This window comes from Belonocnema kinseyi, chromosome 10 (genome assembly GCF_010883055.1).
Source record: "Belonocnema kinseyi isolate 2016_QV_RU_SX_M_011 chromosome 10, B_treatae_v1, whole genome shotgun sequence".
Classification (NCBI taxonomy): domain Eukaryota; kingdom Metazoa; phylum Arthropoda; class Insecta; order Hymenoptera; family Cynipidae; genus Belonocnema; species Belonocnema kinseyi.
In genome coordinates this window covers 94,456,020-94,473,473 of record NC_046666.1, presented here as the reverse complement: position 1 = coordinate 94,473,473, position 17,454 = coordinate 94,456,020, and the positions used below count along the sequence as shown (strand labels likewise).

General features: G+C 34.1%; 1 protein-coding gene across 3 annotated transcripts in view; it reads right to left on the bottom strand.

Annotated features, from left to right (window-relative positions):
• LOC117181863 overlaps nt 1-17,454 on the bottom strand; it is a 106,962-nt gene that overhangs the window by 11,618 nt on the left and 77,890 nt on the right. For all 3 annotated transcript variants that reach the window (XM_033374873.1, XM_033374872.1, XM_033374874.1), the window contains exon 2: nt 11,214-11,347. In XM_033374873.1, coding sequence (XP_033230764.1) covers nt 11,214-11,265 — 52 coding nt within the window. In that variant the 5' untranslated portion in view covers nt 11,266-11,347. The remainder of the gene's footprint in view (nt 1-11,213; nt 11,348-17,454) is intronic.

The following is a 17,454-nucleotide window of genomic DNA, read 5'->3' as shown; positions in this document are numbered from 1 at the left end:
TTATTGCTCTGATTGTTATGAAGCTCAACAATTTGTATTTTAAAATAGCATAATAGTGTCTCCGAGTATAGAACTGCATTAAAAATGCACCACGAAGAATTTTTAATGCCTACGCCAATGACCCACGATGGGTCTGGGAAACTTGACATTCGTCACGGTAATAGAGATCGAACGTATCTCGACGACAAAACATAAACTTTAACAATAATAAATAATGGGCATTTTAAAGTAAAGCTATTTTGTTGTTTAATTTTTATAATCATATTCATCTTTATTACAACTTTCTACGATAATCAGAAGCTGAAAACGTGACACTGATTATGATTATTTATAGCAGAATAAGTTATTGTTATAATTGAAAGTGGCTGACGCCAATTCATTGCACAAGACTTACGTTATTCGTATACTAATTTTGAGCACACCTTCTTTTAAATTGCTAAAGATAAAGCAGGTGATTGAAAAAATGGGAAAAAGAAGGAAAAATGCGAATAACTTGATAAAATATTAACATTTTGAACAAATACTTCTTATTTATCTTGGAGTATACCTGTAATAGAGTACCTTTTGTCTCTTAATAATTTTCGAAAAAATCACTTGTTGTCAATAAAAAAGGCTTTTTATTGTTATGGTCTTTCTTTAATCGATGTTTTCTCCAAAAGTATCAATTTTATCAAAAAATTATATACCAATGAAAATATGCATCTCCGGGAGTGGACCAACTTTTGTTTCAAACTTTTTCCTGTAAAATAAATTTCAAGAACTTTCACCTGAGTTTCCGGCGACTTCGAAGCCGCCTGGCAACACTTTTGCATCCAGGTACGTGCCTGGCAATGCGCAGGTGCTATTTCTAATGTCAGCCCCTACATGTACACCAATTTTCAACCTTATCCGAGTCACGTAAGGTAACTGCCAAAAATTCGCACCTTTGACAGGTCGCCACAGGTGAACGCATTGAAGATTGCAATATTTGCAAAGGACTATAGTAACATCGAGAGAGACCGGCGCACTGATTTAGTAAGCGACTTAGTAAAAATTGGTACAGTCAGATTAGCAGACGAAAAACATAATCCCAACATGTGCCGCGTCGCGTTGAATGTCACGATACGTATCAGTTTACACGAGCATACGGCGTAAATGCAGACTTACTTATTATGGGATTTTGAACTCTTTCGCACTATTATCTTTCTTTAAATTGCAATTGTACAGTACACACGATTATATACAGTAAGGACGTTTACTGTGTAGTCATAGGGAATATAATTATATAAACTCTAGCATACAATGCAACTCGTTTTGCATTTGTGTAATGCAAAAAAGTACTATATAGGTGATTTTAATTCGGTTTCCAAATCCCCCGCGCTCGAGATCTTGCGCTGATTGGTCAAAGGCTTCGAGACTGAGAAGACGTACGCAAAATATACGTGTAACCGAATTCTGAAAAAAGGTTATGTTCCCTAGGATTCACCGCGCATTTCAAATAAATAATTAGTTACGAATCAAAAACAATCTATACAATATTAGAATGCGTTCACAAAAATTCTCGGGACGTGGTTTCTTTGGGAAATTTTTCCTAAATCTTTGTTTGCGAATTCTTTTTTATTCGTTGAAATCATTGAATTGTTTGAAATCTATAATTATTAAAGAAAATCTTCTAAAATGTTTTGAAACCTTTTTAATACAATGTTTAAAATTTGATAGCCTTTATAAAATGTTTAAAATCCTTTTAAATATTTTTAAATCTTTTAAACATTTTGAAATCTTTATTGATGTTTTGTAATATGGTGTATGCACAAAAATCGAGTGGTGTAACTCTAGAAAATTCCGTTATATGGCCTTGGCTCATTCTAGTAGACCTTTTTATTCTAGACGTCCCGAATGTATTTAGGAACAATTTTAATGTTGTGTTACATTTTTTTAATTCGTAACTAATTATTTATTTGAAATGCGTGGTGAATACTGGGGAACATAACCTTTTTCAGAATTTGGTTATACGTATATTTTGCGCACGTCTTGTGAGTCTCGATACCTTTGACCAATCGGCGCAAAATTTCGAGCGTGGGAGATTTGGAAACCGAATTAAAATCGCCTATATAGTACTTTTTTGCATTACAAAAATGCAAGACGGGTTGCATTGTTTGCTAGAGGTTATATCATTATATTTTCTATGACTATATGGTAAACGTCCTTACTGTATAGTTTATACATTATTATATACATGCATGAATATTATATTGCAAGTTGATACAGAAAAATGTGATTAGAGTAAACCTGGTGGGAATCGAATACGGGTCTCCAACGCGGCAGCACGGCGATACTACATTCGACTAAACTAGATAATGTGATCCAGAAATTTATCGCCCTAATGAAGTAAATGCAAGCTCTTAAATTCATTTCCATACAATTATTCTATAATTGTACACAGTCATGGCATTTTTTAAATTCTAAATTTTAAATTCTAAATTCTAATTTAATCAAATATCCTAATATCGAGGTTGAAAAATGATTTTTTGCTCTCTGTGGAAAATTTGATTTTCAATTGTAACTTATCGAATTATCCTAATTTATTGTAATAAGGATCTTTGCATCAAACTAAATTGAGTGATTGCTAAATTTAAGGAATTTCAGCAGAGTGTTGGTCGGCTGACATCGTTTACGCTCGGGTGCATTCGGTCCAACGCTAGGCTCGCTTACTAAGTCACTTACTAGTATTCGAGACCGATCTTCGGAATTTGTCTTACTCCTTCATACAAGAAAAAAATCTGCCGCTACGCGGGCACATTCTAGTCGCGCGCTACGCTTGTTATATTTATCCAGCGCTCGATTATGTATTTACTTCGCGCTATGCGCTCGGTCTTTATATTTTCGCACATTCTTGAGCAAACATTTTAAAATTAAGACACAAAACATCCACCACTGTAATTTTGTGATTGTGAATTCTCTTTCGTTAAAAAAGCTTAGATCGAGAGTTTGAGCGCACTTACGGCACGCGACTGAGGGCAATCGCACTACGCGCTTAGTCTTTGTATTTCCTGTCAACTTTTCTACATTATAAAGAACACTTTTATATCAATTATAATACATTTTTTATATAACTCTGGCAGGGATTACTTATTAAAAAATTGCAAAATAAAAAGCAAATTGTATTTATCATGAATATTTTTGTATTTGTTTCTTATTTTGCTTTAAATTGTATTCTAAGCTGCTCTGAAACATGTATCATTTCAATAAATGTATATCATATGCATAAAAATTGAATCATACTAATTCTTATTTCCTTGTTTTTATAATTTTTTTATTTTTAATGTTGTTTTTTACGATTAAATAAAAACTACTGCGCGTGTGCATATGGTCTAATACAGGAGCCTATATAGGATCCTATATAGGAGCCTATGTCCTCTTTCGTCCTTTCTGTGCTTTTTCCAAAAAGTTAATTTTTTAATTCTTATTCTTATCTTTTACGATTGAAAGAAAATGTATTCGTCCTATAGAAAAATAATTAATAATAAATTCATAGATCTTTTTAGGCGAACAACTTTTTTGTCTGGTAATTTCTGTTCATACCTTGTGTCGTTTTTTCAAACAAATTTAATATTATTATTTAGAATTTTATTTTATTTATTTGTAGTTCTTTCCAGGGCGCGCAATTTGAGCTTTTTCATTTTTTTCGTATCTTGCATAGTTTTAGCAAAAAATGGAATTTTTGAATTTTTTCATTATTTTTGGTACGATCAAATTTGGAGTCTTCAACTTGTTAACCAAATTAAAAAAGTTTTTATAATAGTCCTGTAGGGCTTTCAAAAAGCAAAGTTTTTCTTCTCCCCACTTTTTTCATATCATGCGTTTTTTGGCTGAAAAAGTTCATTTTAGTTTGTTTTTTTGGATTTTGAAAATGCTCTAACTCTGATAAGTTTCTTTTTATAAAAAAATTCAAAACGACAAATTGTTTAAGTTTTCAAGAACTATGAAAAACCGCGCATAGAATTTTTACGTCTTGAAAAAATGTGGTTTCAAAAATTTTTTGTATGATCAAATTTTGAATTTTCAACTTTTTGACCAAATTGAAAAGGCTGTTATCATAATATTGTAGGGCTTAAAAAAGCAACGTTTTTTCTCTCCAAACTTGTTTTCGTATCATGCGTTGTTTGGCTTAAATTGTTCATTTTAGTTTGTTTTTCTGGATTTTGAAAATGCTATAACTTTAATAATTTTTGATTTTTTAAAAAAGGTCATTAGGATAAATTTTTTGAATTCTATGAATAACCGTACAGAGAATTTTTCAATTTTTAAAAAAGTGGTCTCAAAAATATTAAAAATGTGCCCACTTCTTGAATTTTCATCTAATAGATTTTTTTAAAGTTATCTTGTTCACAGACAGACAGACATACATACAGCCAGACATACAGACATTCACACAGATAGACACATTCGTAAAAACCTGTTTTTTGATTCAGGGGGTCTCAAAACGTGGACATTTGACAAAAACTGGTGGGAGGGAGGTCAAATTTTACACAAAGCTAATACCTTCTTAGTTGAGAATGTAATAGAAAGTGTCATAGTATAATTCATATTCCTACAGAGAACAGAAATTTCTCTTACAAATGTAGTATTTTATGTTATTTTAGGTACTTATTACTTCTACTCTTTTTATATAATTTAATTATGTCTCTACTAATTTATCCTATCTAGGATTTTACTATAAAAAATACTGAGACTTCGCATTATCAATAGGAAATTTTCATATAGAAATAGCATAGCTTACGATTCTTGTATTAAAATATACGAATTATCGCCTTGGTCCCTCGATTGTAATCTAATTTAGTAATTTCTCCAGTAAAAAGTTTCTCAGTGTATCAGTGTCTTCAGAAACATTAAAGGTTATTTTTATAAAAAACGAAAATGTAAATAATAAAATGTCATAATAATGTAATAATAAGAGAATCAAATATAATATTATTGTAGTTTTGTATACACAATTCCCGTATTCGAATAATCTTTTTAAGTTCTTCAAAGAATCTTCCTAAAACTATAATTATTGCAGGTGTTAAGGGTGATACTTTCGTATATGAAAAGTCTTTGATTAATGTGAATAAGTAATACATGAAACGAATTTCAGGCAACCTAAATTTTTATGTTTTAATTATAGAAAAGTATCTGATTTTAATCTTCGGTAAATGCAAATGCATAAAATTACACAACAGCAGGAAAAAACTTTTGACATGAATATTTGGTTCATTCTATATTTATAATTAAAATAAAATGTAATAATTTAGGGATAATCGGGGCACTGCTATAATGAGTCCTACTATAATAAGAGATGATATTTCTTTATGCATTATTATGAACTTGAGAGAGCAAAAATTAGTATTCAATCTTAGAAAAAGTCTCATTTACTGTTTGAAAATTGTGAGTGTAAAAAAGTGATAATGGTCAATAACAAGTTTTGTAAAAATATCGTGAAGAGTAAGTATTTTAAGTAACATAATATGTAAGAAATTTACGAAATTGTAGTATTCTCAAATAAGAATGCGTATAGAAATGAGAGCCGCAGTAATATCTGCAACCGGGATTTGCAAGAATTCTAAAAGACTATACTAAAAACGGCCCAAGGTTTCCGAGCCATTCCGTTTATAGCCGAGCACGCGACGATCACACCAACTGACCGACTGTACCTGGCTCATGACTTGGGATTCCCCGCCAAATAGCTTCAATCGTACGTGTGTTTTGGACACGGAGAGAAAAAAAACTCGTTGGATACGTGAGTGGCGCCACGCTCTTACACTGCGCGCTAGTGCAGGCCTCCACAACGGAGAATCAGCGTACTACAGACGCGAGTCACCTATCTTAAGACGTGAAACAAACATGGGTTTAAAACCGTGTATTCCACGGCATTAGTCGTGTAAAACACGGATTTTTGTGCGTTTTCGCCTCACTCTCTGACGGTTGCAAAATCAAGGCACGTAGATAGCTAAACGTTAATGCAATCAAGTAGACTTGTGTTATTTCATATTATTATTCTTTCTTATTATTATTTCTAATTGTTTCTGTTATTTGCCTTAAGCTACATATTTGATCCGTACATGACCTTCCTTGCATAAACCCACTTTGGATTTCCCAAATCTTTGCTTCTGTTATTTTCATTACCCTACGAATAAGTATTTTTGAGTATATTTTACGTACAATACTTAATAAGCTAATCCCTCTATAATTATAGCAGTCACGTTTATCTACTTTTCTTTTGTATATTGGTACGATAATCGCTTTTTTCAAATCTTCTGGGACGCCTCCCATCTCGAAACATAAATTTATCAATTCGCACAGTCTATGTGGTATGCACTCACCACCGTGTTTAAGCATTTTAGCGTTAATACCGTCTACCCCGGCAGCCTTACCGTTTTTCAAGTTCTTAATTATAACCCTTACCTCAGTGACACAAACTTTCTCAATCGAGTATTCTATCGCATCGTGTTCAAGACCGCAGGTGTGGTGTCCTATAGCTTCATCTCCGAATTGTCTCCTAAAATAGTCTCTGAAAGCCTCTAGTATTCCGTCTGCATCATATACCATTTCCCCCTACTATTTCTCATGTTGACAAATTCTGTACTTTTGTTTCCTTTCATTTTTTTATAAAGCAATTTCTTGCTTCCTTCAAAGTTGTTTTGTATTTTTATCTCTTCTTCTGCTTTAATTGTATCTTTAAGTTCTTTAACTAATCTGTTGAGTATCCCGTTTTCATGTCTATAATCATTTCTACGTCTATTTCTTTCCTCATTGCTAAGACTGGCGATGTTCAAAGTTCTCCTGTATGCTTCGCTCTTTGCTTTTTGGGCAGCTTGAATTTCATCATTCCACCATGCATCACCAGACATTCTTCCTACAACTGTGGTATCACACACGTCGATCGTACATCTAACAAGGATATTCCGTAACGTTGTCCAGGCGCCCTCTATATTTTTTTATACGGTCCTTCCATGTTGCCCTATCTATGCTTTCGATTATCTTATTTTGAAAATCTATTCGCACATCCGTTTTCAGTAGGTTCTCAATTTTGATTCGCGTTTGTTTTATTTTCTGGGTTCTCTCTTTTCTCCATTCCCGACTTAAGCTAATTTTTGAGATCAGAAGGTAATTATAAGTATTGCACTCAGTATTGCACTCCCTCATGACCCTTACATCTTTGACTAACTCTCTTAGTCTTTCATCCGCAACAACAAAGTCAATTATACTGAGGCAATTTCCTTTAGACCAGGTGTACATGTGGATCAATTTATGCCTAAACCAAGTATTTGTAATAATCCAACCCCTTTCTAAGCATAGACCAACTAATTTATCTCCGTTATAGTTTGTTTTTGGATCCCCAAAATCACCTAGTAATCTTTCTGTATCCTGCTTTTGGATGCCCATCCATCCGTTCATGTCTCCTAGTAGAATTATTCTTTCCCCATATTCGCAAATATTTATTGCGTCTTTTACTTCTCTGGGATCACTATCAACTGGCGCGTAGCATGCTATGATAAATAGTCTACTGATTCCTACTTTCATTCTAGCCCACAGCAGCCTGGGCGATACGAAACCATGGTCTCCGAGATGCTGCTTTGCTCTTTCACTCAGAATCAGACCTACTCCTTGTTTACCATGTGATTCACTGTCTACTCCTGACCATATTTCAAATCCGCCTTTCAACACGCCGTTTTTTATGTTTTTAGTTTCGCATCCCTTTTTCTTTGTTTCAGGCACACATAAAATATCTAGTTTCCTTACATGCATAGTTTCACGCAATTCTTTTACTTTGAGATCATTTACCCCCCTAGCATTCCAAACACGCAGTCTCCATTCGTTGCCTGAAACATGACCTTTAGATTTTCCGTGTGCATGCCTTCTGTCAATTAAAGTTCCAGTCCTTTCCGGGGCTATTTTATAGTTTGTATTATTCATTGTTTAGATTGTATGCCCAACTATCACCTTTATGCAATAAGTTTATTTTCTGGGTCGAAATCATGTCAAAGTTAAGTAGCAAATCGTTATATGGTGGAGATTGTAGTTATAATGTCAGTCCCACCAAAACTTCAGTTAATAAGGGAGGGTTGGGAGAGAGGGGGAAGGCAGAACTTGAACCGAGAGAGTCGTTTTGGAATTGTGTTTTTTTTCATACTGATAACGATATATATTAAATTATAAGTTAAAACAATTATAATATCATTTCATTAAGAATAATGATAATTTAATGACATAAAGAAATGAAATAAACTTGAATAATTTGTAACATATTCATTAAAATAAAGTATCTTTGATTAATTGGTGCCAATTTTATTATTTTAATATTGTGACTATTTTTAATTTTATTACTTTGAAATTGGTCAATATAATAAATATAATAACAAAAAATCAGTTAATTTATAAGGATTTCAATAAAGAAAGACAGATAATTATTATTTTTTGCAAATAACATATTGGTATTTTAATTAGATGCAGTAATTAATTTTAATTTTTTTACAAGCATACATAATAGTAAATACATTTAGTAGTCAAATCTTGTAATTATGTAGTACACTTGTTCAATATTAATTAATATAGCAGGCGGTAATTTTGGAAGTGTTTCTATATTAAGTAATATATCTTTTTGACTTTCTAAAGTCACTGCACGCGCGTGATAATGCTGCGAAAAATATTCAGGTATGAACTGTTCGCACTGAAAATAAACATTTTCTTTCTAATAAAAAGTATATTTTATTCTACGAAAACAAGGTCCTTTGTCAATAAATTTAATTGCAAAAGTACTATTGTTTTCAAATTTTTTCCCAAGAATATGAATAAAAGTTAAAGTTTGCACGGATGATTTTGAATCGAGAAGCGGAAAAAACCTTGACATCATTAACCTAGCATCTTCATCCTTTACAGTTCCCAGTGAAACATTTGTTGGATTTTTTCGCAATTTAGACCGATAACACTGCAGTAATTGATGCTTTATTGCTATTGATAGCGGTAAGTTCACATTTGAAAAAGAACTTGTAGCCATTTCTTTATTTTTACGCTCAAACTTCATCGTAGAGTAGTGAATCACAGGACCGTCCAAAAACATAACTCTGCGGTAATGAAGAAGCAGATGCAATTTGGGTTTCAATTTCCCAGAAAATTCAGAATAAAGAGCATTATGCTTTTCAATCAATACACCTCCGAAAATCATTTGTCCTTTAGTAAGGCTTGGTGATGTCAACAAACTAGAAATTTGTCGTAGATACAGATAAAGCTTCCAATATTCATTATCAGTTGGTACTAAATCTCCAATCATGACTAAAAGATATCTAGTAAGGCATAATAACTCGGTTGCCGATTGTTTCATCTTTATTTTTTTCACCTTTTTTCACCTTTTACACACACGTAAAGTCTAATGGCATAGGTTTTTTTTCTTCTACAGAACCGCAAGGAAAAGAGAGGATTCTGTCATTTATTTGCTTCAGAGTTACAACATGAATTTCAATTAATTTTTGGATTAGTTTTGATAATGTCTATGCTGCTATGCCTTTCGGTCCATCGTGCGTAAAATCGACTGTTAGATTCTGTGAAACATGGTACTTTATTAAATCGTTTAAGATGCATCTGTGCTTAATTCCAGTTACTTCGAAGAAACTGATCAGTACAACTCTATCATATAATTTAGGAGTTCTGATAAGAGATTCAAGTTCGTGCGTTAGGCTTGCGCATTCCACATTTGTAGCAGAGGAAATCCTACACCAACGCCGAGCTTTAAAGCTCTCTGAAAAACCAGTACACATATTCATGCCTAAAATGTCCCCTAACACTTTTACAAATTCAAAGTATGCAGTAATTTCCTTGCCATTTTCTGTAAGTGAAACTCCCTCTGTTGCTAATTGATTTAAATCACCAATCGTACGTTGAAAGCAAGCTTGTAAAGCAAATTTTTTTAAATCTTTCGAATGAAATATTGCGGATAAAAAAATATTTTGTAACTTTTCTACAAGATGAGGTGGTAAACATGGCAACAATACATAAACTACGCATAATTTCACTTCATCAGCGTGTCTCCCTAGAGGATTTCTTGTTTCAAATTCATCAAAGTACAATATCACAGGAAATACTATTTTATCTGAATGCTCGTGTATTTTTCTCCACAAATCACTTTGTACTATATTTTCGATGTGTTCGGTGTCATTGAGTAGTAAATCATAATAGTTTTTCATCTCACAATATAGTCCACGAGCTGAAAATGTATTTTTAAATGAGCTACGTAAAGATACATATGTGCCATAAAATTCTCTGTACACTTCTTCTTCAGTTCCATCATCGTACTTAACAGTTACCTTTTCCTCGCCTATCACAAAGTTCTGGGTGGCTCTTAGAAACTTTGTTCGGTATATTTCCCAAAACGCTTTGTTTAACTTGTAAATTGTTCGAAAATTCGTTTGCTTTTCTCAAGCACAAATTGAATTTTACCATAAGTGTCAATATCTACAATAGATTTTACAGCTTCTTCCATTTGGCTTTGTACATACGGTAAGTAACGTTGCGAAATGAACTTGTGAAAACCATAAATGATTTCATCAATACCTTTTCGTGACAAATGAGAATTACTATACAAAGATAATTGAAATTCGAATATTGCCTTTTCCAATTCACCTCTACTTACTTTATTAACAAACTGTAAATTTGGAACATCACCCATGATTATGGAGTATCGCTTTCAGCGATAATATCAGACTTCAATCTTGAAAAATACGTAACTCGTATACGTATACAAAAACAAATCAATAAAATGTTTCAACACGTTTCAAACTTTACAAGCAGCATTTAATTTGTCGATCATAGTTGAAATTTCTTCATTCATACTTTCATTTTTTAATTCAAACAAAACATATTCGACATCATGCCATACATCATTACAAATTTTAGGGAACGGTTTCTCAAAAACTTTAAACATTTGTATACATACATTTAGAGCTTGCGAAGTTGTAGGTACCTGATATGTTATAAAATTGTTAATAATAATAATATGTGCTGAAGGGATATTGCTTAATGATGACGCGGTGATAACAATATAAGGGCTCGGCTCTAAATTATAAAATTTATCACGATCAACTACTTTTGTTTTCAGTTTTTCTAATTCACTAGTAAAAGAAGCATCTGTCCGCAATAAATATATCAAAACATCATTATACACTTACAACATTTATAAATATATGTATATTTCAAAATATTACCTGAATATAATGAATAAATCCTTCTTGGATTTCTTTTTGGTCGGGCGTCCATAATTTACCGTCCTTACCCTTCTTTTTATGACTTTTTCGAAAAAGGTACGGTAATACTAACAGTGCCAGGGTATTTTGAGCCTCTAGATAAAAAAAGTGAACGATTACAAATCAATAAGTTTAAATTTTAAAATACATATTTTCAATATGTAACACAATGTGTTACCTGGCAATACTGGTTCCGTCAACGAAAACTGAAATCATTTCCCATCGTATTTCAAAATGAACACTAATAAAATAAGAAACTTCTCGGATCTCTGGTGCGTTCCGTGATAGTTTCACTATAAAGTCTCATAGTACATTCTAGCCCTTGGTAATTTAACAACTAATAAAATATATAACAGAAACCAATTTTCATTCCCTTCTTTCCTTGGTCAGACAGTTATGGTTAACTAAATCGTTGTAGCAACCCTAAGTGTCAAGAGTCAAGGCGCTTCAAAAATCTCAAGTAGGTGCGGATAGACATGACTCGAGGGTAGATAAGAGCAATGGGATTCTGAGATGCATGGGAAAAGTTAAGAAGGAGGTCTCATTTTCATTCTAATTTTGATTGGTTTTCTTAAAATTGGAGACCCTCCTTAAAAGGAAGACCCAGAAATTTGATTGGCTTAAAAAATGATCGTCACTAGAAACCCTTGCTCTGGAACCTCGGAGGCTCAAAAAAGAGGAGACCGATTCTTGATATGAAGGGCAGAATTAGACTAGCTTTTGATTAGAGAAGTCGTTTTTTCTCTTTTCTCTTCCGCGAGTAGCTTTTCATATTTTTAACTCGACATTCATTACATTAATTGTATAAAATAACCTTCCTCTAAATAAATGATAAAAGTGGACGCTTGTGATTATTTTTCTGTTTAAACCTGTTATTTTTTTTACTCACCTATCTTCATAGGTCTTACATTTTTTCAACGGATCCACGTTTACCTTTCGAGTCCGGCCGGTAATATCGCGACATATATAGAGGACGCGATACTTGTCGATACGATAATTGTCAGACAAGTTAGTGATTTCAAATAAACAACGACATTCATACACAACAATAGCACATGGCGGAAATTGAGATTGAAGATTCTCAAAACTTCTATCAGATCATCGGAAGAGAAGTTCCTGAAACAATACCTGCATATCTCCAATTACGTCGGAACATCGTCCAAAGAACTGTAATATTATACAGGAATCCTTCACGCAGATTGATTAAAAAGAGAATCCTCAGGAACATCACGAACTTACGAAATTGGGGTGCGAACGATGGAGCACACGTTATGTAAAAGGTTCTACTTTTATAATAAATAAAAGAACCCAACGTTTGGGGCGGTTATATGTGAAGTGTAATCCACCGTGGGACCAGGACCAACGATTATACAGGGGTATTATCCATCGCGAGACTAAGGACACAGGGCAACGGACACTCGAGCTGGATCTGGACCAGAGAACAACATCTCATCGAGAACCGAACGAAAGAACCATCAGGAAGCCGACAAAAACAAAATTCAAGTGTTAGTGCGTGAGTGATAGAAATGGCCTTTTTTCGCAAATAGTGTTTGAGTGATTGAGTGACGTATGGAATGAATCAGCAAGTAGTAAGTCTCACACCTTTCTTTTGTCTCCTTTTTTCCATAAAATTGTCTCTGAAAGAAAGAATAAATAACAGGGGAAATATTATGTGTACATGAATGTATTTGGTTTCAAAATTTTGCCCTTTAATGAACCGCTCGTGTGCGATTTTACCCCATTAGAGAGCCATCTCCTCTTTACAGTTTACGATAACGAGGAAAGACCCGTTCAATTTTTTGTACCCCGTAACCTTCAGTGCCAAACAGAGGTTAAATTAATTAAATTGACTCAAAATTCAAATGAAGAATCACATAACATATGCAAGATTATCGTTGATGAGGATATTTGGCAATTGGAGATTCTAACTGGACACGAAACTTAATTTTTTTTTCGCACCTTTCTATGAAAGTTGTATCTATTTTTAAATTCTTAATTCCTGTTTAAAAGAATGTTTGACTTTAACAAAGTATACCTCTGTTTTGTCATTTCGAGAGAAAATTGTTGGGAAATAAGAGTGATTCTTGAAAATTATTCAATTGAAAAATTTTTAGTGCCCAGAAATATTTCTAATTCACGCAAGTTGATAATACTTGAACGTAATTATTCTGACGGTTTCACCAAGTTGTGCAGAATAAAAGAGTGGGAAAATTGTTTGGAGATCCGCACTTTCGATGAGAGTTACGCAATGACGTTCTTTTATCCTCAAGGAAATTCCGGACAGGTCAAATAATAAAAAAAAATGTTTAACGGATCGGTGCATTATACTTGTACTACGAAACTAACACCTAGTTTTTGGCGTATAACAATCTTTTTGAACACCCAAACTCATTATTTTCTTGTACCTAGAGTAGCCAACCCCTCAAATGAAGCAAAATTTATTGAAGAAACGCTAAATAACAATCTTTTCAAAATCTGTAGCCTTTTGTCTTGGGCGAATTACCTAGAAATTCTTGTTTTCGACGGCGTACGAACAGTTAGTTTTTTGCACCCATGTAAATGAAAGAATAGAAAAGAAAATTTCATAAATAAAGACTGCAGTCATTCCTTTTTTTCGAAAACAGCCAAGTTTGGTTATAATAAGTAGATATAATAAATCATGCCTCACATAGAAGATACATTTTTGTGCACTACCCGACTCATTAATGATTCAGAATGGGAAATTCGAATTTTTAATGGGCCATGGACCTTTTATTTCTATGCACCTTGTGAAACCGTTACTACAAACTTCCCCACACCTTGCTTGAACTTCGAGCAATATTACAACAACAACAATATAAAAGTCTATACACTATCAGAATGCGAAGGATATTTGAAAATTTGCACTTTCAATGGACACGGAGTTGCCCTATTTTTCTCCCCCTTATAATTACCCCCTTTCTCGAATTTTCATCATAATGTTACTTGACGACGTCACATATGATTGTCAAAAGTTTACCTTTCCTGATCATTGGTTGATAATTTTCGTCACTAAAAATAGCGTATATAAATTCATAGTACCTTTTGGTCCTCAAGACCCTATTCTTGAACTAGACGAAGATTTTGAATCATACACTGACGATCTGTTATACGTTTCAACTAAGTATTATAAAGGAAGGATAAAAGCATTTGAAAATTTATGGGAAATAACCTTAAAATTTCCTCGTTATCTTGCTTGATTTGTCGCTCCTTTTTGCCATAATTTACATTTATTTAAAAAATAAAAAAATAAAATAAAATAAAAATGGAAGGGGATCATAATCATACAATTAGTTCCGTCGATCTGTCTGAAGATCACAGTTATGCCAATCTTAACTCCCAAGGTGAAATTCTCTCATCACATTCCCAAAAAAGTGAAAGAGATGGTACACCCCAACACACCTCGACAGGAACATTAATCCTGTACGCTTTGTGCGAAAATGGAGACTTTGTACCTTATTCCTTCGATGGTAATGTACCACCTGTTGTATCATTTATTCGTGCCTGTAAGTCGGCCGAAAAGTCCATTCACCCGGGTGATAAACCTTTTCTTCTAACCATCATAAGAAATAAAGTTGTCGGAAATGCCGATCTTTATTTACAAAATAGCTTTGAGCCAGATTCATTGTATTCACTGCTTGATACAATTCGTACAGCACTTAGTCCTCAAAGAGATCTGAGTCAACTTCAGGCTCAGATATCAAGTGTGGTACAATCGGAAAATGAATCTGTATTGCAGTACGGAATTCGAGTCAGTGAATTCCTGAGGTGTATTCTGGAAACAATTAATGATGGTTTTCCAGACGAAGCTGAAGCTGGAATGAAATTAGGCGTAACACAAAACGCCGTTTCATGCTTTATTTGAGGTCTGAATGAAAAAATAGAAACAAGGATGCAAAATCGCCGCGGAAGCAATTTACAAGCCGCGATAAATTCAGCGGTTTCAATAGAAACCGAGGTAGAATGTCTAACACACTTAAGAAATCCCATAAAAAAGGTTGAGCCCTACCCTAGAGCCCACCCTTACATACGCGATAACATTCGCAATAGGAATGAACATCATCGCATAAACAAAATTGAAGGTTCGCGAGACCGATCAGACCACATATATAAATGTTACAAGTGTGGGAAATCGGGACATTTAATAAGAGATTGTCCTGAATGGGGAAACAGATCCTCGCAACAAACACAGGCATCAAAAGTCATAGGTCAATGTGGATTCTGTAAAGGTCCTAACCACTACGAGGAAAACTGTCTAGCAAAAAGAGGGTTTGATGCTGGGACAAATTTTCGGAACGGAACCCAGAAGAGAGTGAAGGAAAAAATGAGCGTATCATGTCCACAAAACGCGTGCCCTTCAACGTCCAATCATGTTGGGTCTTTTGCACCTTCAGCTCCACAAAAGTAGATAAAAACCCTGTAATAACAATAAATGAAAACATCTTCCAAGATAAGGCTGCAGAGTTTCTTGTGGATACTGGTTCCGATCTCAACCTAATAAAAAAAGTAGTTAGTAAAGACGTATTTCTTGATCAAGATAAAATATTTAATCTTGTAGGAATAGGAAAGGGAGTAACAAGAACTTTAGGAGAAATTAAAGTACCCATAAAAGGTAAATTACTCAATTTCCAGGTGGTTCCTGAGAAGTTTAAAATTGTTCAGAAGGGAATCTTAGGAGTAGAATTTTTGAAGTCTCAGGAAGCTACCTTGAAATTTAAGAGAAATGTAAGTGGAGAAATGATTGTGGGTGGAATAACCATTCCTTTTGAAACCCACACCACAATCAGGTTACCAGCTCGACACAAAACTTTGGTTACTATTCCTATAAAAGAAAAAGGTTTTAAATCAGGCTATATGCCAAGGATCTGGGCTGGATCCAGTATTTTTGTGGGAGAGGCCTTAGTAACTTCAGAAAATGGATTTGCAAGGGTTTTTGCAATAAATGCCACTCATGAAGAAAACGAGATAACTCTGCCACCCTTAGAATTGGAAGAATATAATCTCATAAATTTAGAAAAACCCAGTTTAAATAAAAATGACCCATATTCTGAAAAGCTAGTAGCTCATGTACGGAGGATGTGCGATATTGTTCGACATTTGGACTTGACAAATTTAAATAATGAAGAAACCAATAGTTTGATGGGGCTCATTAACAAATTTCCATACCAATTTCATTTGCCAACAGATATGCTTGAAAGCACTAATGTAACTACCCACAAAATTAATACTTGTGATGAAAAAGTTGTAAATGTTAAACAGTATCGCCAAACTCAATTCGATAAGGAAGAAGCGCAAAAACATGTGAAGGAGTTATTAGAGAACAACATAATTAAACCTTCCAACTCCCCCTATAACTCTCCCTTATTAATAGTCCCCAAAAAACCCGACTCCCAGGGAGTAGTAAAAACGAGAATGGTTATTGACTATAGGGCATTAATCTCGAAAACTATCGGCGATGCCTACCCGTTGCCTAATATCTGCGATATATTGGACCAACTAGGCGGCGCCAAGTATTTCTCAACCCTAGATCTAGCTGCTGAATTCCATCAAATTCCAATGGATCCCGAATCTCAGGTAAAGACCGCTTTTTCTAGTCCATATGGGCATTACGAATATAAAAGAATGCCCTTTGGATTAAAAACTGCTCCTTCCACATTTCAAAGACTTTTGGATCAAGTCTTGTCTGGTTTGCAAGGTCAAGAGCTTTTTTATATATGGACGATACCGTCATATATGCAAGCTCACTCGAAGAGCATTCCGAAAAACTAAAGAAACTCTTGGGCAGACTTCAAACCGCAGGGCTCACATTCCAACCTGAAAAATGTCACTTTTTACGAAAAGAAATTACATACTTAGGTCACGTGATTACACAGCAAGGAGCTCATCCTGACCCGCGAAAAATTGAAGCTGTCAAAAGATTCCGCCGCCCAAAGACACGTAAGAATGTCAAACAGTTTCTTGGCTTAATCGGGTATTACCGACGATTTATACCTGATTTCGCTAAATTAGCTAAGCCTTTGACCATTCTTACAAAATTAGGCATCAAGTTCCATTGGGACAAACCCCAACAAGAAGCTTTCCTAAAATTACGGGATTTGATTATAACATCCCCAATTCTCCAATATCCCGACTTTAGTAAACCCTTTATCGTTACAACTGATGCTTCAGACTACGCTATGGGGGC